Source organism: Balaenoptera musculus, chromosome 17 (assembly GCF_009873245.2).
Source record: "Balaenoptera musculus isolate JJ_BM4_2016_0621 chromosome 17, mBalMus1.pri.v3, whole genome shotgun sequence".
Lineage (NCBI taxonomy): Eukaryota > Metazoa > Chordata > Mammalia > Artiodactyla > Balaenopteridae > Balaenoptera > Balaenoptera musculus.
This window is the reverse complement of record NC_045801.1, coordinates 207,655-230,963: the sequence shown is the minus strand read 5'-3', so window position 1 is coordinate 230,963 and position 23,309 is coordinate 207,655. Positions and strand designations below refer to the sequence as shown.

General features: G+C 52.0%; 2 protein-coding genes across 8 annotated transcripts in view; both read right to left on the bottom strand.

Annotated features, from left to right (window-relative positions):
* The window catches only part of ARHGAP39 (Rho GTPase activating protein 39), an 88,108-nt gene that overhangs the window by 24,352 nt on the left and 40,447 nt on the right, over positions 1-23,309 (bottom strand). For 5 of the 7 annotated variants that reach the window (XR_005017046.1, XM_036830534.1, XM_036830532.1 and 2 more), the window contains exons 2-4: positions 16,831-16,992; positions 10,535-10,969; positions 1,277-1,360 (exon numbers count right to left, since the gene is read on the bottom strand). Coding sequence is in view for 6 of the 7 variants with exons in the window: in XM_036830534.1 (XP_036686429.1) it covers positions 1,277-1,360; positions 10,535-10,969; positions 16,831-16,910 (599 nt within the window). In the remaining variant the exon portion in view is untranslated. Of the gene's footprint in view, positions 1-1,276; positions 1,361-10,534; positions 10,970-16,830; positions 16,993-19,787; positions 19,873-23,309 lie in introns of those variants that run through there. The other 2 variants (XM_036830533.1, XM_036830537.1) reach the window with 2 other exon arrangements.
* LOC118883574 (autophagy protein 5-like) lies at positions 2,566-5,762 on the bottom strand. The gene is given in 2 exon segments (XM_036830559.1): positions 2,566-3,790; positions 3,792-5,762. Coding segments are annotated over 2 exon segments (828 nt in total). The 5' UTR covers positions 3,918-5,762; the 3' UTR covers positions 2,566-3,088.

The following is a 23,309-nucleotide window of genomic DNA, read 5'->3' as shown; positions in this document are numbered from 1 at the left end:
TGCGGCACCCAGAACCCCGAAGGAGCGGCAGGGAAGCCGGGCTCGGACGCCGCCGCGTGGGTCTGGAGGGAAGCCTCTGCCCCAGATGCGGGCTCAGCTCACTCGCGAGGAGAAGAGACCACGTCACAAAACCGGAGCCACGTGGTCCTCTGACCACCCTGCAAACCGCAGGCCCCTGACATGCCCCGCGCCGGGCTGCACGGCCGCCGGCACACGGCCCTCCTCCCCCACAGTCTCCCTGTCCTTCCCGCTGTGCCGGCTGAGGGAGCTGCTCTCACACCCGGCCCAGGTGGCACCGGGATGCCAGGACCAGGGCAGCGCCGGGCCACCACAGAGCAGGTGGCACGTGCATCCCGCAGGGCCCGGGGCCGTGATGCGCAGCCGGCAAGAGCAGGACTCAGTGCACGGGAAGAAACACGTCCGGGGACCTGACCTGCCCTGGAGCCGGGGGTGAGGCCCTGCCCGTCAGCCACCGCACCCCTTTACCACGGAGAACGTGGGAGGCCACAAAACGCATCTGTGGACACCACCACACCACCGGCCCCACGCAGGCTCAGATCCCTTCCCACATCAACGAGCCCGGTCACCACGTGCAAGCTCAATCTCTAAACTGAGCAAACTGCCAAAGGCCCCTCGCACCTTCAAATCCCTCCACAATACACATTACTACTGCTGGCCTGTGCTGGGGGCACCCAGGCCACCAGGGGCCTAGCACCCGTCCCGGCCCCCCTCGGCTGCAGGGGAGGTGCTTCCTCCAGCCTGGACACACGAGCTGACCAAGGGATGGTCCCTGCCCAGACCGACGGCTGCTGTGCCCAGGGTCCTGAGGGTCGTATCCAGAAACCCCAATGCCCTGCAAGGCCAACCCAGGGCCGAGGGAGGCCACCCTCCTCCCTTCCCTTCGGCTGGCACCAGTCTTCCCCACGTGGCCTGGGAAGCACTCCGATGTGTGGCCCGGAGCTCCCAGGGAGACCACATGCTGAGGAGCCCCCGAGGGGTCTGCCAGGGGCCAGGGCCAGTACCACGGACTCAACAGCTCCCCAAGCTGCGCAGTGACTGGCAGCTGCCATGCGCGCCTGGGGCCACTCTGCCCCGGCGCTGGTGGCCCTGACGCCCTCTCCTCACGTTCCACTGGCTGGGGCAGGGCCCTGCATGCTGTGCACGCCCAGCTGGTTGCTTCCTGCCGAGCCAGAGTCTCCTCCAGCTCACCGAAGAGCTGCCAGGAAAACCACCCCCGGGTCAGGAGACAGGGCCAGGCCTGAGGCAGGGGCCCTACCTGCAGTGGAGAAGGCGGCCATCCGCGCTGTAATCCCGGTAAATCTCATAGTCGTTCCCAAGGAGACCTCCTGACGGCGAAGAACTGAAACGCAGCAAAATGAAAAGGAGACGTGACCAAAAGTGCAACCATTTAGAAACACGATACATCAAAAACAACACGCCTTTCTTTCACTTTTCAGAATGTGGGTGCTGTCCTTTTAGTTTCTCATCCACAGCTCCTGCCCACCAAGTCGTCCCTTTCATCTGGTCTGAGTATTTCTTGTGCCCTCACCACCCCTCCCGGGTGCCTGGAACGTGGCCCGGATTGAACGGACTGGAGGCCCACCGCCCTCCTACAGGGACAGCCCACTACGGCCCAGGTCCACCTCAGAGCTGGGGCTCCGGCCGATGAGCTCCGGCTGGGCCTGGGCCGGGGCTGGAACCCGAGGCAGGTGAGGCAGACACACTTCTGCTCCCACAGGGCTCACACTCCGGGTGCAGTCCACTGCAGAACGAACCAGAACCTCAGGCTGCTGTAGGACCAGACCGGAAACAGCTCCAGGGATGGCTCTCTGGGGGGGTGTGTCTGAGCTGTGGACAGGAAAGCGGGCCCGCAAGGGGGCTGAGCTGGGCATAGCCCGGGAACAGGAAGAGGCCACTGTGCTGAGACGCAGCGGGTGGTGAGGAGGGGGACACAGAGGGGCAGGGGCCAGGCCACCAGGCCCCATGGGCTGGCCACGCCAGGAAGCCTGCACACCCCTTCAGGTCAGGGGGCAGCTAACTACAGCCTGTGGGCCACATCCAGCCTGCTGCCTGTTTTTGTATAGCAGGTGAGCTAAGAATGGTTTATATATTAAAATTTTTTTGTGTGTGAAACGTGAAAACTACACGAGATTCAAATTCCATTGTCCGTCAGGAACACGACATGGGAACACAGTCCCATTCGCTCATCTGCAACAGTGACGTGCGTGGCCACGGCAGAGACCACAGGAGGTGCTTGCATCACTCAGCGTGGCGCAGGCCCAGCGGTGCAGCTGCAACTCATCGGCCTGAGTGCCACACGCATGGCCGACCCATGACATTTCCCTGACGCTTTTACTACCCTGCCTACCCACAAAGCCACGCCATGAAGAGAGTGGGCCTGTACTGTTATGCCTTTCAGGCGCGGTGGCATGCGGGCTCTTTTTTTTTTTTTTAATGTTATTAAATGACAAAACATATTTAGAGGCTTTATTTAAAAATCTCTCACTGTTCACTATCAAAGTTACAAGATTGCATAAAAAAAGACTGTAAACATAGGAAATTTTCATTAAGGAAAGGTGGGTTTACTGTAATTTGATCTTTTACAAAAAATTACTGAAAGTTATTGATAACAGAATTTCTCTTTTACTTTCTTAAGTCTAATTCTCTTGAAAATTAAACCAGTGTTTCCACTCCCTCGAGCTAAAAGTTCAACCATGGTCACCTTAGGAAATACCCCTGTTTATTTGTTAATCAGAAATACAAATTGAGTGGCACATATTTCCATTTTCTTCTTAGGCCAAAGGTTTCAGCTTCATTATATTTTACAAGAAAACAGAAGACTTGCAGTGGTCCTGTAAAGTCTTTCATGTTGCAGCTGAGGTTTAAGGACGGCAGCGGAGGAAAGCAGTGGTGATGCAAAGTAAGACCAGCCCAAGTGCCCTTATCTGACATGGAATCTTTTTCCTGTTTGGCTTGTAGCAGTGTTTCTGGTCAGGTTGCCTCCACCAAACCTGACTGAAGCAGAAAGGTGACATGCTCGGGTAAATCCTATTTAAGGGTGATTCCGTTCAAGCGAATGGTTGATCCCTCAATCTGCTGGTTGCGGGATGATACGAATATGAAGAAAATTATCCGGGTGGCTCAGGTGTTCCCTCAGCCACTGCAAAGGTGTTTCCAACACTGGTTCAATTCCATGAATCCTCACTTGATTCTTTTTTTCCCCATCTTCAGGAGCAACTGCAGAAGGACAGACTTCTTTGAGGAGATCTCCTAGTGTATGCAATTGGTCATCTGTAGCCACAGGACGAAAAAGCTGCCGAATGAAAGGCCGTTCAGTTGTTGTCTGGTATATTCTAAAAGGGATGTAACGAAATCCATTTTCCTCTGCAGGATATTCCATGAGTTTCCGATTGATGGCCCAAAACTGGTCAAATCTGTCATTTTGTAAACCCATCCAGAGTTGCTTGTGATCTTTTTTCTGCATTTCATTGATTACTTGACTTTTGTGCTTTAAAGCATCTGCTTCTTTCACACAAGACATAAAATGAGCTTCAATTACATCCTTAGATGGACAGTGCAGAAGGTCCTTTTCTGGAAAACTCTTAAAATGTACTGTGATGTTCCAAGGAAGAGCTGAACTTGATGCAAGAAGATCAAAGAGCAAACCAATTGGATAATGCCATTTCAGTGGTGTGCCTTCGTATTCAAACCATATCTCACTAATGTCTTCTTGTCTCATAACCTTCTCAAAGTGCTTTTTCACTTTGTCAGTTACCAACGTCAAATAACTTAACTCTTGGCAAAAGCAAATAATATGGTTCTGCCTCTCGTTCAGTTATCTCATCCTGATAGAGGGTGAAGCAAGTTGGAATTCGTCCAAACCACACATCTCGAAGCACATCTTTGTCATCTGTCATTCGTCCAGTGGTTAAAGCAGTACATATAGGCTAAATTCTTTTCCAGCCAAAGCCAAACAGAAGCTCAGGCTTCTCCTCTGCCTTCCTGCACCGGTGAGGACGCGCGGGTCTCGGGCTCTGGCTGGGCGGCGGCGGAGAGCGCCAGACACACTGTCCCGCAGACGTGCACCAGATTGGCCATGCGGGCTCTTTGCTGCTGGGTCGGTAGGACACACAGCCCTGCTGGAAGCACTGCAATGTCCCAATGTGCACAACAGTCAGAGCCCGAAATGGAAATCTCATCGCAGCAGAATTACTTCACAGAATGAAAATGAAAAGGACCCTTACACCAAGTAAGCTCCCAAGTGGCTCATTTGTTAGCCAAGCAAGGAAAGCAAGGAATGCTGTTCACCAATGATGAGTTTATTAAATTGTGTTGACTGCAGCAGCTGAAGTTATGTGTCCAGAGCAAATAAACCTGCTTCAGACTATCAGCCTCTTGGCACGGACAGAGTCTTGAAGAGTCAAGGAGACAGTGAGAGCAGCAGCCAAGGACCAGAGGGTCCCTGGGCTCCAGACGGCCGCACGTTCCTGACACTGCTCTGCAGCTGCTACTTCACTCAAGCAGTCAACACTGAGTTTGAAGTGACTGAGGAATTGGCCTCTATGAATCATCTCTGTGGAGCAACTACAGCTGAAATTACTGCCAAAGAAGCTGAGAAAACACCTAATTCAGTCCAACCTGAAGTGGAATCTGCTAAGATGTGTTAACAACTGATCATGCTAAAACACGCGTGTCAGAAGAGGCTCAGCTGGGAACCCACAAGGCCCGCACAGGGTGGGTGTTTAAGGGTACGCACCGTACCCTTCACTGGCAGGTGCTCTGCAGAACACACCACACCCATCACGAGTCATGAGACAGCGGCATCAGCTGAGAACTTCCTCTGCTCTCCTGGACTTTGCCATCACCAGTTCCATGGATTTTTGTCAGAAATAGAAGCGAAACATCCCGACTTGACCTACTACACAACAGTTTAACAGCTTGAAAGGGGAAAGTTTTACTGCAGTTTTTTAAAAAACTCACGACCTAGACTGAAATTTCTGTTTGAGAAAAACCTCTACTCGACCACTATCATCAAACATTGAATGTGAGGGTTTTTTTCAGATTTGAGAATGTTTCTCAATGAATTCAACCTAAAATTATAAGGCAAACAGAGCTTACATGAGATACCAAGACTGCAGTAGAGTCATCTTGACGACAGTGAACGTCTGAGTCACAAATAAGAATCAGGTTGTTTTATCATCTCCTTCCCATGCCACAAAAATTAAAACAAGAAGCAAGATCTCCATTCCCACACAGTTTTGCAGCAGATATATTTTCTGAGCTCAAACTACTGGTGAACCTCAGAGGTACTGCAGGTTTAGTCCCAGACGACTACAATAAAGCCAGTCACGTGAACGTTCTGGTATCTCAGTGCAAACAAAAGTTATGTTTACACTATACTGTAGTCCATGCAATAGCCACCTGGGTTTTCTGAGGAATCTGAACTCTAGGACTTAAATGATAGAAGAAAAGCCCACAACTAGCTAAGATGCTCTTAAATACAAAGAGGAGACAGGGGCGCTTCCTAGCACACACGAGGCTCGGGTGGCGCCGAGACAGCAGACTGACGGCGCGGTAGGGAGAGAAGGTGGCGTGTGGCGCGGGCGGGCCGGGGAGGAGACGGAACGAGGATCCTTCTGGCCCCACACGAAGGTGGCACCAGGCAGACCTAGGCCTCCACATGGAAGAGAAAACTATAAAGTTAACACAAGACATATAAGCGAATACCTCTGGGCCTAGGCCAAGAAAGAACTTTCTAAGCAAAACATTAAAAACAAACCACGGGCTTCCCTGGTGGCGCAGTGGTTAAGAATCCGCCTGCCAATGCAGGGGACACGGGTTCGAGCCCTGGTCTGGGAAGATCCCACATGCCGCGGAGCAACTAAGCCCGTGCGCCACAACTACCGAGCCTGCGCTCTAGAGCCCGCAAGCCACAACTACTGAGCCTGCACGCCACAACTACTGAAGCCCGTGCACCTAGAGCCCGTGCTACGCAACAAGAGAAGCCACTGCAACAAGAAGCCCGCGCACCGCAATGAAGAGTAGTCCCCGCTCACCTCGCCGCAACCTGAGAAACCCGTGCACAGCAACGAAGACCCAACGCAGCCAAAAATAAACAAACAAATTTATTATAAAAAAAAAAAGAAAAAGAAAACAAACCATAAGGCGAAAATAATGGCAAATTTGGTTGCGTCAAAATCAAGGACACCAGGGACCAGTCAGTAGGCATGCTGGGGGCACTGGTGAGGAGCTGAGCCCTGGGGTCCACGAGGGCTCCTGCACACTGAACAGTCAGCCAGCAGCTCCAGAAGAAAGTGTGCAAAAGGCAGAAGCAGCCGATTCACATCCGCGAGATTCTGCCTGACCAGATCTGCTGGGTAAGCCCGGTCCAGGGCCGCCCTGCCGGTCACTCACCCCAAACGCTCCCACCCGGGCCCCGGGCACAGAGGAGGAGGTGCAGGGCTGCCCCGGGCTGCAGGGTGCATGCAGCTTAAGAGCAGTGTCCTGCGGCGGGGAGCACAGCCCACAGCCCCCCGTGCACAGGAACACGCTGGGCGGTGGACGCGTGCATGGAGCAGTTTGGGGACGACGCAGGAAGAAGGATGACAGGAAGAGCCCGGGCCTGGAGGATACGAGGATGGTAAACCACATCCTCTCTCCGTATCAGGGATCCCCAGGAAGCACCCCCGCAACCATCCCGCCAGACCAAGGACAGGTGCTGGAATGAAGCATGACCTGAACCCAATAGGTTACTGATGAGAAAGACACCTAAAGCACACGGGAAAGGACTGCCGTTCAGAGGCAAATACTAACCACGGAGAAACTGGCCGACGCTAGTTCCAAAGCACACTTCAAGGCAAAAAACATCAGCAGGTAAACAACATAACGACAAAGGAAAAACGCATCAGGACACCTAACTGCAAATCTATGCGCAGCCAATCCACAGCTTCCACACACAGGCAGCAGCAGTGCGAGACAGGAAGGAGGGACAGGCCAATTGCACCGTCTGGGGAGACTTTACCTCTCAGAATCGGTAGATCAGGTAGACAAAAAATTAGTAAGAAACTCAATTGACACAATTAACAGATTTGACCTAACAAACACACAGAGAACCCTAGACCTAACAGAGAACAGAAAATTTTGAAGTAGTCCTGAAATCATTTATAAAAATTCAGGATTTAGGCTACAAAGCAAATCTCAAAAGAAATCATGCTTTCTGGCCAAAATGAAATTAAGTTCACAATCAAGAACAAGAATGGAGAGTAACCTACAGTTTTGGAAATGAAGACATTTCTAAATTACAAATGAGTCAAAAAAGCAATCATAATTAAAAGTAGAAAATATTTAAAATTGAACAATGAAAATTCTACATACCAAGAGTTGTGTAATAAAACTAAAGTAGTATGCTGAGGGAAGCATGACTTCAAAAGTTCATTTCAGAAGAAATAGTGAAAATAGAGGAGTTAAGTTTCCAACAATAAGTTAGTAAAAGACTGAGAAAAAAATGTCCAATAAATAGAAGAGCAGTGACACAAAAGAGGCTCCGGAGAGCCGGAGCAGGTTCTCTGAGAAGACTGAGCGCGTGGAAACCCTCCAGGAGGGTTATGCCGCGCATAAGGCGCGGCAGCAGAAGCAAAGGGCCTGTGTGGACCAATGTCCACGGAGGAAGGGGCACCAGGGCAGCCCATGCCAATGTGTCTGTGACTTAGATCAGCAGGCCTCCGTAAAATAGGATTTCAGACAGTAAATGCCTGAACGTTCCTGCAAGCAGTAAAGAAGAGGAATCAGTAGTTAAAACTCCATCCACACGGGTCACAGGCCTGGCTGGTGAGCAAGTGCTCTTTGCCAGACACTCCAGGAACAGACAATGTTTCAGAGGAAACACTCCCACTGTTGATAAAAAACCAGGACACACAGAACAAGGAGAAAAGTATAGGCCATTTTCACTTATCAACATGGAAAAAAAAATCCTAAATAAAATATTCGCAACCTGAATCTATTTTAAAAATTACACAGAGTATCCCAGGAACACATGAAATAGATGATTGTTTAAAAATGCCGGTTGTAGTAGTGCCTGGGGCTGCTGGAACCAGCACCACAAAGTGGGCATCTCAGAAGAACAGACATTCACTCTCTCATGGCCCTGGAGGCTGGAAGCCCAGGATCAAGGTGCCAGCAGGGCCGGCTCCTCCTGGATGCTTGGAGCGAAACTGCTCAGGCCCCCATCCAGCTTCCGGTGGGGCCAGCCGTCCTTGGCGTCCCTCGGCTTGCAGCCCCAGGGCTCCAGGCTCTGCCTCGGCCGTCAGGGTGTTGTCCTGTGCGTCTGTCTTCTTGCAAGGACACCAGTCCCGCGGGACTAGGACCCCACCCACTCCAGGGCGGCCCCGTCTCAGCTTAACTAACGATGTCTGCAACAGCCCTGTTTCTCAATAAGGCCACATTCACAGGTGCTGAGAATTAGGACTTCAGCATATCTTTTGGGGGACAAAATTCAACCCACAATAGACTAAGAAAATGTACTGCATAAGGTTCCGCATCCATTCATGCTAAAAAGCCTAATAATTGAAAGGGATGCCGCAGCCCGATGGACAGTGTCACAGTGTCACACGGACAGCAGGCCAGCAGCCTGAGCATAGGGACGAGCCCGCCCTGGTTCATCCTCATTGTGAAAGTGCTGACCAGCTTGGGACAGCTGGCCAGTGTCACAGGCAACCCAGGAGACAGACGGTGAACTCTACTGAAACTAACGAGAGCTCAACAGAAGTGTAAAAACAGAACTGACAAATAAAAATTCATGTCTGTATACCAGTAACGATCATATGACTTCATATGGTACCTAAAAATAAACCTTAAAAAAATATGCAAGTCCTTTGTGGAAAAATGTGTAAAATGCACCACCTTCATCTACGGGATAAGGTGACATAATCAAGGTGCCTACTCCCCACAAATCCAACACAATTCTAATCCATGTCCAAACAGGGCTTCTTGTGGGAACCCGATCCCAAGCCGACCCCATAATCCGAGTCACTACGCTGCATCCAGGACACTTTTGGAAAGAAGACACCCCCACCCACAGATGGCGGGCATGGGTGCTGGACACGTTGGTCAACAGAATCCTAGAGTCCAGTCCCTTCACCTGCCTGCAAGGATGAGCCAGCACCCATCCCAACCCAAGGCAAACGGGAGGGCATCTGAGCCCAAAGGCTGTCAGATCTGCTGCACAGGAGGAAGCAGCCAGCCTGAGCTCCGTGAGGACACCAGAAGGGCGGAAGGCTGCTTTTCAAACTCACCCGCTTGCTTCCTCCTTGGGGCTCATCCCGGGCTCTGTCTCCTGAGGACAACTCCCAAACAGCCTATCAGCCCGCTCAGGGCCACCTGCCCAGGCCTCAGGCTCTGGCCCGAGCCCAGTGTGTGCCCAGCACCCACGCTGACCTGCCCCCACGCGTGTCCGGCTCCCCATGCTGTGCAGGAGCAGCACAGCCAGTCTCGAGTCCCAGCGCATCCGACTCTGCCCGTCTGCCCCCTGCCCCCTCGGCACACGATGCACTGTCCCTGGCCTGGCACGTCATTCTCCAAGGAGCAAATGGACCCACCGTGTAAGTCGGCTTTCGGCTGCTCTGTGATTTCCACTGTCCCCAAGTGAAACCCAGCCGCCCAGCCCCTTTCCCGCCACCCTGTTCCTGCCCAGCCTCCAATTCCAGATCCTCCCTGGCTTCTTTCTGGTAACTTCCAGCCTGTTTGGTTTTCCTCCAGGGCACATGTCATCCGGCCATTCCTTCTGGACTTGGTCCCTTGAGTGCTGGGCCCTAGGGTCAACTCTGGTGCCTGGGACAGGGTCTGCTGAGTGCCAGCTCTGGGGTACAGGCACTCAGGGTGCAGCCTCTGGGGAATGGGTACTTGGGGTTCAGGCTCTGGGGTATGGGCACTTGGGGTGGGCCACAAGAGCTGGGGGGAGACGTCCAGATGTGCGAGGCCAGCAGGAGGTGGGAGCCCTCACTGTTCGCCAGTCCAGGAGGGAAAACAGTCACCTCTGCACACAGCCACGGCGGCCGCTGGGTAGGGCGGACACTTCCTGGGCTCTGCCTCGCTGCCGACCACCTCAGTCCTTCCTTTGTAAAACGGGGGTGACCCCCTCACCTCCCTCCCAGGATGCTGGCGAGATCTGTCAAGCTTGGGCAGGCGTGCTCGGTGCCAGGTGGGGCCGACGAATCCCCACGGATCTGCGTCCCGAGAACGACAGGCTGGTCTGCCTGGGGAAGGCACCCCCACCTCACACGTACTCTGCGGGGCCGGCTCTGGGGTCCCGAAGCCACGCTCGCACTTCCCACAGCGGAAAGAACCAAGCAATTTCACAAGTAGCCAGGAAACCTCCAGCCCCAGGCAACGCTGGGCAGGCAGGTCCAGAGAGCAGAGCAGAGCAGCCCTCGCTGCCGGGCTCCGCCCCCGGCGGGGGCACGGGAGCGCGGCCCTTCCTCCCGGCACAGGGCCCCACCCGGAGGAGGCAGGCTGCTGGGGCCCCCGCGCCCGGCCTCACCTGCCGCTCTCCTCCTTCACCGCCCCGAGCACGGCCTGCCGGCTGGCTCGCCCCAGAGTCTCCTGCACCTTGTCGCCGGCATCCAGCTCCGGCTCCAGGGACGAGCTGGTGCTGCCGTCGCGGCTGGCGCTGCTGCCCCTCCCGGGGCTGTTCTCAGCCGAGGCTCTGGGGGACTCGGTGTTCTGCTTCAGGGTCTGCAGCTTGGCCAGGGGGATGATGTCGCAGTCCTGCGGCCGGTGCCACACCGTGCGCTGGGTGGTGGCGTTGTAGTAGTAGAAGCGCGACGTGTTGGGGTCGAAGAGCTCCCACCACTGATTCTCGCTGGTGCGCTTGATGCGCACGCCGGCCGGCGGGTCCCACACGCACTCGCCCGTGACCAGGTTGGCGTACATGCGCTCGCGCGTGCGCGGCTCGATGATCTCCACCCACTCCAGCCTGGGGAGAGGGACGGCAGCGTTAGGGTGCGAATATCCTGCCCATCGGGCCACCCGCCCTGCGTCCCGTGTCTGCAGAATGGCTCGTCCAGCACCAGACCCATCCTCATATCTGCCAGCCTCAAAAGCAAGAAATCTTGTCACTTAAAAAACCGACGCATACCTAAATTCCATCCACTTCTGATTTTCTACATGCTCATTAGGCCACAGCCCTGGGAGTGGTGGGGATCTTCCAACTGGCCCCGCTCTGCTGGTCCCACATTAGGGATGCCCTGGGTTCTGGCTCCCTGTCCTCAGAGGGCCTGGACCACGTGCCCTGCCCACAATCCTCCCAGCCGGGGGCCAGGTCCCTACAGGATGCCCTGGCTGCTCTTAGCAGCAGCCACTCCAGGCCACCACCACCCGCCCACCTGCAGCAGAAGCGGACTCCACCATCACTGCGATGCCCCAGTCAAAAGCGGAGGTGGTTCCCCCCACAGGCCCCCCGGGCACCCCCCACCCCAAGGAGAGGACTTCCATCCACATAAGGCCTTTTTTTTTTAAGCGTGTAAATTAAAGCTATTCAGAACAAGGCACTTATAATGCCGATGTGTTTGATATCAGGGTGTGCTCCAACTGACAAGTAGCATTTTTTATTCTGCTTCCAAGTTTCAACAAACAACAATCTTTTAAGTGCCATGGACTGCCCTGCAGTGTGGATGCGCCGTGTCCACTGCTCCTGGACTCCGTGACGGGCCTGGGCCTCACCACCACCAGGATGGTCAGGAGCTTCCAGGGGTTCGGAGAGAAGGGGAGGCACCCTGCTCCTTGCCCTCTGCCGCAGGCCCAGTGTTTCACTTGGGAGCACGGGTGGGCTTTGGCAGAGGGTTGAGGGGGCAGCCCTTCTCTGAGGACCTCAGAGAACCTTCTCTGAGGACCTCATCCTTCTCTGGGTACCTCATCCCTACTCTTTGAGGCCAGACGTGCTCAGGGTGGGGAGGAGAGAAGGCACAGTCCTGCAGGACGATGAGCCCCGATCACTTAGCATGCGCGCGCACGCGCGCGCGCACACACACACACCTGCCCCGCAGCAGCCCTGCAGGCTCTAGGGCCTCTTTCTGGGTCCACAGTCATTTCTGGAAGCCGGCTGAGCCAAGGCAGCCTAGCATAGTGGGCAGGGCACAGCAGCTGGATGGTGTGGAGCCACAGAGAGGGCAGGAGATGAGGAGGGAGCAGGAAAGAGGGAGAGCCCTGAGGATCCTCAGGGCTGGAGGAGGAATGCGAAGTGGGACCGGCCTGCGGGGCTTGGCCACGTCTGAGCGGCCTCCCCGGCCCGGTCATCCAGCCAGCGAGCCCCCTCTCTCTACGAGCTGCACCCCCCCGTCTCCCTCCACCTGCGGTCACACTGGGCAGCTCTCGGTGGGGGAGGGCACTGGGGCTCCGTGCCTGCCCATGTGGGACCACTGCCTAACCTGTCATCCTGTAGAAGGAGGAGCAGGGCTGGGTGGGCAGCCCGGGATCAGACGGCCCGAGGGACAGAGGCCGTGAGACGGTGTCCTAGCTGTAGAGGACAGGAGGCAGACCTGCCAGCAGTGCTGTAGGGTTGCAGCATCTCTGGGCTCCTCGGGCCTCACGTGGCCTCTGATCATCGCTACCCTGCAAGGCCAGCTTCTGCAGAAGGTGGGGCTGGAGCCCTGGCATGTGCCCGCTCTCATCATCTGTCCCCAGACGCCCCTCCTGGGCCCAGCCTTCACCGCCATCGACCTGCTACTGGTGCCAAAATCTGCTCCCCAGCCACCTCGCGGCGCTGAGTGGACCAGCACCTGCCCTGCTTCTCTGCCTGGTGGGAGTGTGTGGCCCTCTCACCCCCTCCTGTCCTCTCGCCCCCTCCTGCCTGGATCCCCACGGCCGCCAGCTGGCCATCATCCACACAGAGGACGGAGCAAACTTCTAACTTTGGGAACTGGGTACTTTTAACCAGGAAGCTGCGGCCGCCTGCACTGCCCTAGGATGGAAGGCACCGCCAGCGCAGCTCAGCGGGCGCCCCGCGTTCAGCCAGAGGATACGGGTGCCACCAGGCTTGGAGGCTGGCGGGCACTGCCTGAGGGCGCCCCCCCACCCAGGGACGAAGGCGCCTGGAGACCAGGCCAGGAGCTGGGGGTCTTGCTCCCGTGAAGAAGGAAGCCCCGAGGTTCCGAGATTGCCCTCAGCTGACCGCCTGCTCTCCCCTTGGGCCGCGGCATGGGATCGGCTGGGACAAAAGGCAGACGCTACCCAAGGAAGGGCTGACCCAGCAGAGGTGCTCAGAAAGCACTGGACTGAACACTCTGAGCCCCAGGGAAGCAGTAACAATTCTTATTTTTGCTCTAGATACACTTTCAAATGAATTTAATGGCGATAATTCTCTCTGAATAAAGAAAAGCGTCTGTTCCCTTTTCAGCGCATCCCTGTGTGCACGTGGGCAGGACCCCGCCTTTTCAGAAGAACGTTCTGGGCGCTCCCTACAGCACTGAACCAAGTCCCCCGGGGACCCAGGGGGCAGAGAATGTGCTGGAGCCTGAAGCCTGGGGAGGGCCGGGAGCGAGCGGGGCCCGAGCAGACCCCATGGCAGGGTGGGGAGGGCAGACCTCGTCCCCGGGCGCGTGATGGAGGAATGGTGCTGAAACCACTCTGGGGCTTCCCTGCCAGTAGGAAGGGTCGGGACCTGTGGGTGACAGACTTATCACAGTGACCCACCCACACCATCGGAATGGAGTTCGAGGGAGATTGATTTGGCGACGATGTCTAACATGAATTGGGTAGGAAAGAATGAGCCATTTGGGGACAGAGCCGGAAGATTCAAGATGACAGAGGTTTCCTGGGTGTGACGCCGGCCGTGGCCTCTCCCCGTGTGCCGGGCAGGCTGCGCGGACGACCTGCCTCTTTCCTCCAAGTCGTGGAGATGTTTGCTCGCAGACAATAACCTGTTCGAATACTTACTTCCCGGAAGAGCCTCACGAGTGCCAAGTATGTCCCAGGCAATCTGCCAGGTGAAAGGGAGGCGAGTGTGACCAAGCACTGCCCCTGCAGTGGGGATCCTGCAACAGGAGAGGCAGGACCGTTCACCAGGGAAGGGGCAGCCTCTCCAGCAAACGCTGCTGGAAGCTGAGGTCTCTGGGCAGGAGGGCGACGCTGGCCCCTAGCTCACGCCACACACGGGAAGCTCACGCCTAGCAGTGACTAAGAACCCAGAGGCACTAAAAAAAGATCAGTAAATTGTAAAGTAAAAAAGATTTGGTTTCTTTGGACACATTTGGTGAGAATATTAAATATTTGCAATATAAATTGCAGATAAAAGGTTCATACACTTAATACATAAATTCGAACAAGAAAAAAACAAATACACTATAGGAAAACGGGCAAAAGATAAGAATAGACAATTCATAAAGTAAATAACATATGTGAAATGTCCCACTTCACCTGGCATCAGACATAAAACCCATGCCACACTGAGGCCCCCCAGCCCCCAGGCACCACATCCAGGCCCGAGCTTTGTCCTGGGGGGAGGCTGTGGGCAGACGGGGGCAGCGTGCAGGGCCCCACGGAGGGCACGTGAGGGCACGACATCTCCAGCCTAGCAACCCCTACCCCAATTTCCCTGAAGACACACAAATGACACAAGCACCAGGCTCTCACCGCACCATCGCTCCTAACCGCACACTAACTGGAAACGCCTGCACTGAACACGGGACTGCTGGGCCGCCACACCCAGGAGGCTGTGAAGGGGGCCACCTCTGGGGCCCGAGGTCCAGGGCACCCTTCCAAACAGAAACATAGGAGATAAACCAGAAAACCCCCTGCAAGAGGTAGGTGGGGGCACGGAGAAGGTCTGGGGGCTCCTTCTCTGAATATAAATACCTTTTGAATAGTTTTGTCTTTTGAAAGCATGTTAAGGGTCTACATGTTTAAAAAACAGAATTAGGGACTTCCCTGGCAGTCCAGGGGTTAAGACTCGGCGCTTGCACTGCCGGGGGCCCAGGTTCAATCCCTGGTTGGGGAACTAAGATCCCATAAGCTGAGTGGGCACGGCCAAAAACACCAAACCAAAACAAACCAAAACAAAATTAAATCAATAAGAATGGAAAGGGAGAGGAAAAAAAACCTCAAACTGAAACAAACGAATGCAACCGTATTTCGATGAACGTCATAACCACAACAAGAGGGAAAAGAAAGCTAACCCAGTGTGAACACAGGACCAGACTCCATTCCTGCTCCTGGGTGGAGGGCGCGTGTGGGCATGCAAATAAATCCTGAACACTTTTCTAGTACGTGTATATATATATATATATATATATATATATATATACACACACACACACACACACACACAACTCTGTAGCAGAATGGGCAAGCGACTTTGAAACCATCTTGGACATATTATCAGTTGAACAAACGAGTCACTGCACTGAGGCTCTTGGAAACAGGGCTCTCCTGGAGGAGGAGCAGGGCTGTGGTACAGGAGGCGGCAAGAAAATGCCCCAGAAAAGGACCGGGACTGGAGATGCCCGCGCGAACTCAGCGTTTCTAGCCCTTCTGCTAAAGGGTCAAGAAACACACATATCGCAGGAGCCACGAGCACACGCGCTGGTCCTTAGACCCTAGTCTTCCCTTGGGGAACGGGGCCCCTCAGAGAAACAGCTGATGGGGGGTGGTGGGGAGGCAGCACAGGATGCACCTGGAGCCCGGGGAAGCCACCAGGAATCACAGGGGCCAGCCTGGCGGAGTCTCACCGGCCCATCTGGTACAGCAGGGCACCAAGTCATTAAGTGCGGGATGAACGACAAACCACGTAAAACAGAACGGAATTTGTGGTTCCACACTGAGAGGGATCCACAGGTGAACACAGCAATGGGGAGGAGGGGCTCCCGAGGGACGGTGGGCACTGGCCGGCCGGTGTGGACCGGGTGCCGTGGCTGGGAAGCCGTCCAGCTCCGCACCCACCCCAGGAAGGCCCAGGTCAAGGAAGAAACGGTGGAAGCCCCGGAACTGGCGAGGAGCACGGCAGCGAGGCAAGCAGCCATCGTCCCGAGAGCAGGTGGGCGGCAGGCGGCCGTGAGTCTGCAGAAGGACACACTCTGCTCAGAAGTCATCAGAAAAACCAAACCGAGCACTCTACCTTAACAAGGGTGCCTTCCCTGAACAAGGGTCTAGGTCACAAAAGGCAGAGAAAGGAAGTGGAAATCTTCCAGGTTACAAAACACCAAGGAGACGTGCAGCAGACTCGGGGTAAGCGGCGCTGGAGGGGCCGGAAACGCCATGAAGGACGGCAAGGAGCCAGCGGCCAAAGCCGGACCAGGCGGCACAGGAGGCGGGTGCTTCCCATCGCACAGATTTACGCACGGCGCCTCCTGTCCTGGGAGACGTGAGCAGACACGGGGCTGGACGTGCGTGCCCCCCCAGATGACTCAGAACCGTGCTGTTTGTGGACGGAGCAGCGGCCGCACGGCGGCACAGAGCGTGAATCTGGGTAAGGGGACCTGATGCTCAGAGCACTCTTCCTGTTCGTGCAACTTGTGGAATTATTCCCAAATAAAGCCATAAATTAGAAGAACGCAAGTGATCATCTGTGGCCGCCGGCCTCGGCGTGGATGCCCAGAGGGCGCCTAAGGGGCTGGGCCCAGCTGAGGGCTGGCAGGGTGGCCACTGCCCGAGGAGAAGCCCTCCCTGCTCTGCAGCCCACTGGCGACAGGAGGTGGGGCTCCCCGGGGATGCCAGATTCAGAGGGCAGCACCCAGCTCCTCGGGGAGGAGAGTGGGGCCAGGCCGCGTAAGCAGGCAGGACAGCACTGACAAGCCGAGGAAAAGCCTCCTGCTTCGCTGGCCCCCGGTAAGTCAGCCTCCTTACCTCGTGCTAGATCCTGAAATCCGAGACTCCTGCAGGCCAGCATGATGGCTCTCACATTCGTAATCCTGTGTCTGGGACATCGCAGCCTTTTCCCGAGGACCCGGGTGGACAGATGTCAGCAGTCAGTGGGATGCCCTCAGCGTCAGTCGGGGAGGCACCGCCCTGAGAGAGAGCAGAAGCCACATTGTTACGCCCTTGGGTTTGGGGAACCAGTAACTCCCAGCCTAGCCCCTCACGGCCCAGGTCGCCGGCGAGAGCGAGGCACGCTCATGCCCGAGCTGGTTTCTGGGCTTCCTGCGCCCGACCCTGAACCCCAGCTGGCATCCGGCCCCTGCCCAGCCCCCGTGGAGGGCATCCAGACCCCCTCGCCAGCTGGCCCGAGGCAAGCTGCCTGCCCCCTCCGAGAGCAGTGCTCTTGCCTGGTAAACAGGGACGGCACTCCCCACCTGGCGCTACCGTGTCCGCAAGTGAGAGGCACACGGCCCGCCCTCGACTGGGCAACACTCAAGGGTGATCTATGCACACGCAAGGCCCCCAGATTTAGGACAGAGGGGGCTGTTCAAAAACGGTGCTGCACTGACACGATTTACACATGGGAAACAATGAACCTTGACCCCTACCTCATCCAATACATTAAACTCAATTCTAGGTAAACTGATGCTCTGAACATTAAAAGTAAGATAGTAAGACTTTTAGAAAAAATGCAGAAGAAAATCTTTGTGGTTTTAGAGTAGGTGCACATAATCAGACACAGAAAGCCACTAACCACAAAAGAAACATTAACAAATTGGACTATAATATTAAGAAGCTCTGCTTATAAATTTTTACCATTATGACTATTACTCAGCCATAAAAAAGAATGAAATCATGCCATTTGCAGCAACATGGATGGACCTAGAGATTTTCATACTAAGCGAAGTAAGTCAGAAAGAGAAAGACAAATACCATATGATGTCACTTGTGTGTGGAATCTAAACTACGACACAAATGAACTTATCTACGAAACAGAAACAGACTCACAGACATAGAGAACAGACTTGTGTTGGCAAAGGGGGGGGTGGGGGAGGGAAGGACTGGGAGTTTGGGATGAGCAGATGCAAACTAGGATATAATGAAAGGATAAACAACAAGGTCCTGCTGCAGAGCACAGGGAACTATATTCAATATCCTGTGATAAACCATCATGGAAAAGAATATGAAAAAGAATATATATATGTATAACTGAATCACTTTGCTGTAGAGCAGAAATTAACACAACATTGTAAATCAACTATACTTCGATAAAATTTTTAAAAATAAATTTTTTCCATTACAAGAAAAAAGACAAATCCAGGGTAGGAGATATTTGATGCATAGAGTATGCATAATACATTACATAAATGTGTGTACATTATCTGATCTGACAAAGGACTATTTCCAGAACATACAAAAGATTCCTAGAAATAAATAAGAAAAAAACATAATCAATAGAAAAAAGGACAAAAGACTTGAAAGCACACTTAACAACAAAAAAACCTGAATGACTAATAAACACACAGAAGTGTGCTCCACCTCATCAGTCATCGGGAAATGCTAGTTAAAAGCACAATGGGACACCAGCGTGCCCACCAGAATGGCTAGCATGGAAAAGAAACCCTATCCCACGCTGCCACGAGTGTGGAGGCCCACCGGCCGCAGGACACTGGTTAACACCCTCCAACCGGGTTGGCAGCACCTCCTGGGCTGCACATACTCCGAGGCCCTGTCATCCAGGGCTGCCACTTCCAGCGACAGGGGCCAGCAGAGGCCACATGGCCGCTCACCAAGACCTGCACATGGCACTCCCAGCAGCCGCAACGGGAAACTGCCAAATGTCCATCACAGCAGAAATGGCACACGGGAGTTGCCCCCGACAACCGGGGTGTGGCTCCCGGGGGGTGAGAGACAGGAGCCTGACACACTGGAGTCACCAGCACGATCCCCTTACATAAGTTCAACATCAGGCACACGAGCCTCTGCGGGCATGCATCAGAAGCAGCCGCCTCTATGCCGGGTAGTGACAGGTGGTCCCAAGGGGCAGGGCCACCGTTGCGCATGTGTTGGTTTATAAAAGCTCTCAGAGGGACTTTCCTGGTCGTCCAGTGGTAGAGAATCTGCCTTCCAACTAAGCTCGCACGCCACAACTACTGAGCTCGCGTGCCTCAACTAGAGAGCCTGCATGCTGCAAACTACAGAGCCCACGCACTCTGGAACCCACGCGCCACAACTACAGAGCCCACATGCCCTGGAGCCCGCGTGCCACAACTAGAGAAGAGAAAAACCTGCATGCCACAACTAGAGAAGAGAGAAGCCTGTGCACCGCAACGAAAGATCCCACAGGCCGCAACTAAGACCCGATGCAGCCAAAAATAAATAAATAAATTTAAAAAAAAAGAGCTCTCGGAGTTCCATGCCATCGCTTTCACACATTTTTGTCCACGAGCCTCACTTCAGTAAAACGTCTGAAGGGCCGAGGAGCAGCAGCAGTGTCGCAGGGGACACCTGCCCCTTGCGCCCCGTCCTCCTCACAGCTGCGGGCGGGACGAGGCCGGTCCACAGACCCTATCTGCGCTAATCAAGGTGGGGATAAAACAGGTTCAGGGCACGAGGTGGGAACACAGCCAGCCAGGGGCCTGGGACAAGGGGCGCTGCAGGCCAATCAGACACTTCCTCTAAGGCCCAGAAGGGCTGTGACGCCCCATGTCCCACCCGACGCCACTCAGTTCCTGGGCTGGAGGACAGGCTCCCAGCCGCCACTGGAATGTCCACACAACTACCAGGAATGCTTAAGACTGCCATTTTTAAAAAATGAAACAAGTCTTTCTAATTGTCTAAGAGAAAATAGGTGACCTTCTTGTATGGCTTCAACATTAAAAAAAAAAAAAAAAAATTAAAACAGCACCGTTAGTGAAATTTTGGAAAAAGTAAAAGGTACCTACCACAACCTGAGAGCAACTCAAATCAATGTCTTCAAACTGTGCACCTCCTTTCACTCATCTGCCATCCTTCCCGGCTGGTCCAGAGCAGCAAGGCTACCACCTCCAGTGCATCTGGCTGCCCTCCTCGTTTCAGTGCCAGCTAAGGCATCACCTCCTCCAGAAAGCCTTCTCCAATCTGGGAGAGACACCTCATCTTGGTGACCCAAATGCCCTGGGTCTGAAATCAGGTAGTGTTGGCCCTCCAACTTTGCTCTTCATTTTTGAAGTTGTTTTAATTATTCTAGGTCCTCTGCATCTCCATATGAATTTCAGAATCAGCTTCTCAGTTTCTCCAGAATAGGCTGCTATGATTTTGCTTGCAGTTGCATTGAATCTACCCATCAACATGAAGAAAACTAACATCGTAACAATTCTGAGTCTTCAAATCTGTGAACAGGGCATATCTCTCCATTAGTCACTAGTTTCTCTCAGCAATGTTTTGTAGTTTTTTTTAAGTGCAGGGATCTTGTACATATTTAGTCAAATTTACCTGTATTTCATATTTTTGACACTAACAAAATATAAAACAATTTCCAATTGTTCGTTACTAGTACAGAAGTATATCATTTGGTTTTGCATATTGGTAACCTTGCTAAACTCACTCATTAGCTCTAATTGTGCCCTCCCTTTCAAAAATTTCATTAGAATTTCTACATAGATGATCATGTCAATGGTGAACACAGACAATTTTACTTCTTCCTTTCCAGTATGGATCGTTTTCTTTTTCTTCCTTCCCTGCCCTGGCTAGACCGTCCGCTAAGATGCTGACTAGGATGGGTAAGAGCAGACACAGGTGCCTCATTCCTGATCTCAGGGGAAGCAGCCAGTGTCTCACTACTAAGTACGATGTTGGACTTCCCTGGTGGCGCAGTGATTAAGAATCCGCCTGCCAATGCAGAGGACACGGGTTCTAGCCCTGGTCCGAGAAGATCCCACATGCCGCGGAGCAACTAAGCCCATACGCCACAACTACTGAGCCTGCGCTCTAGAGCCCGTGTGCCACAACTACTGAAGCCCGCACGCCTAGAGCCCGTGCTCCGCAACAAGAGAAGCCAGCACAATGAGAAGCCTGCACACAGCAACAAAGAGTAGCCCCCACTCGCCGCAACTAGAGAAAAGCCCACGTGCAGCAATGACGACCCAACGCAGCCAAAATAAAACTTAATTAATTAATTAAATTTATTTTTAAAAAAGTATGATGTTAACTGCAGATGTTTCATAGATGTCCTGTGTTGGGTTGAAGAAATTTCCTTGAATTCCTAGTTTGCGGAGTTTTTTAAAAATCAGAAATGGATGTTGGATTTTGTAAATCGTTTTTACCATGTCTGCTGAAACGATCACATGAGTTTTCTTTTTTGGTTTCAGAATAGTTGAATTCCATTGATTAACTTTCTAATGTTAAACCAACCCTGTATTCCTTGGACAAATCCCAATTGGTCAGGATATATTATCACTTTTATATATTGTTGTATCACGTATATATATTGTATATATTATATATTGTTAACAAAATAAAATTTTGTTAAGAATTTCTGCATCTATGTTCATATGGAAGATTAGTCTGTACTTTATTCTTCTTGTGATGTCTGTCTGGTTTTGGTATCAAGATAATACTGCCAAAATAAAATGATTTGAGAAATATTCCCTCCTCTCAATTTTCTGGGAGAGTCTGTGCAGAATTGCTATTATTTCTTCCTCAAATGTTTGGTAGAATACACCAGTGAAGCCATCTGGGCATGCATTTTCTTGAGTGAGCTTTAGTGAGTTTTGTCTTTCAACGAATTTGTCCCCTTCATATAAGTTGTCGAATTTATTGGCATAAAGTTGTTATAGTATTCCTATATTATGTCTTTAAGATCAATAGAATCTGTAGTGATGCCATCTCTTTTGTTCCTGATATAGGTAATTTATGTCTTTTCACTCTTTTACCTAATCAGTTTGGTCAAAAGCTTGTCAATTTTACTGACCTTGTTTAAAAAAAGACAGTTTTTCACTTTATCAGTTTTCTCTATTATTTTTCTGCTTTGTTTGATTAATTTCCACTTCGATCTGTTACTGCCTTTCTTTGCATTCTTTTGGATTTAATTTGCTCTTTTTCTAATTTAAGGTAGAAGTTGAGTTCAGTGATTTGCAACCTTTTAAAATTTTACTCCAATTTAGGCATTTAGTGTTATAAAATTTCCTTTAGAGTACAGCTATCACGATATCCCACAAATTTTGATATGCTATATTTTCATTTTCACCCAGTTCAAAAGCTGTCTCATTTCCCTTTTGATTTCTCCTTTGACTCGTGGATTATACAGAAGTATGTTATTTACTTTCCCAATAGCTGGTGATTTTCCAGATTTTTTTTTTTAATATTTATTTATTTGGTTGCTCCGGGTCTTAGTTGCAGCAGGCAGGCTCCTTAGTTGTGGTACGCAAACTCTTAGTTGCGGCATGCATGTGGGATCTAGTTCCCTGACCAGGGATGGAACCCAGGCCCCCTGTATTGGGATCGCGGAGTCTTATCCACTGTGCCACCAGGGAAGTCCCAGATATTTTTATAGTTTCTAATTTAATACTGTTTTTGTCAAAAAAGTTATGCTGCAGAAAAATGGTCTATCTTGGTAAATATTTCATATGCACTGGAAAAAACATGCTGTTGGGTGGAATGCTCTATATATGTCAATGAGGTCAAGTTGGTTGATTGTGCCAACACTAATTTTCTGTCTACCTCTTCATCAGTTACTGAGGAAAGGGTACTGAGCGCTCCAACTATAATTGTGGCTTTGCCTATTTCTTTTTGCAGTTCTCTAAGTTTTTGCTTCACATGTTTCATAGCTCTGTTATTAAGTACATAAAATTTATAGTATCTTCTTGAGGAATTAACCTCTTTATCATTACGAAATAGCTTTACCTGGTAGTTTTCTTTGCTCTGGAATGAGTACATTTGATATTATTACAGCAGGTCCAGCTTTCTTTCCATTAGCATTAGAATTGTATCTCTTTTGCCTTTCTTTTACTAACCTATTTGTCTCTTGATATTTAAAGTGGGTTTACTGAGTAAGCCAGCATATAATTGGGTCATGCTTTTTTATGCAATCTGACAATTTCTGCTGTTTAACTGGGGTGTTTAAACCATCTATATTTGTGATTGTTGACAAGGTTATGTTGAAATCTACCCTCGTTTCCTGTTTTTGATTTCTCCCATCTGTCCTTTGTTCCCCCTTTTCCTCTTTTTCTGCCTTCTTTTGAATTATTTTATGTGATTCAATTTTATCTCCACTGTTGACTTATCAGCTGTATGTAATTCATTGTTTTGCTATTTTAGTAGCTGCTTTGGGGTTTGTAGCATCCATATTTAATTGATCATAGTCTGCCTTCAAGTGAAATTATATTTCTTCAAGCATATGAGTTTGCCATTTCTCCTGGCCTTTGTGCCATTTTTGTCATACATTTTATTCTATTTATGTTACAATCCCCCAACTCTGTTAAATTGTT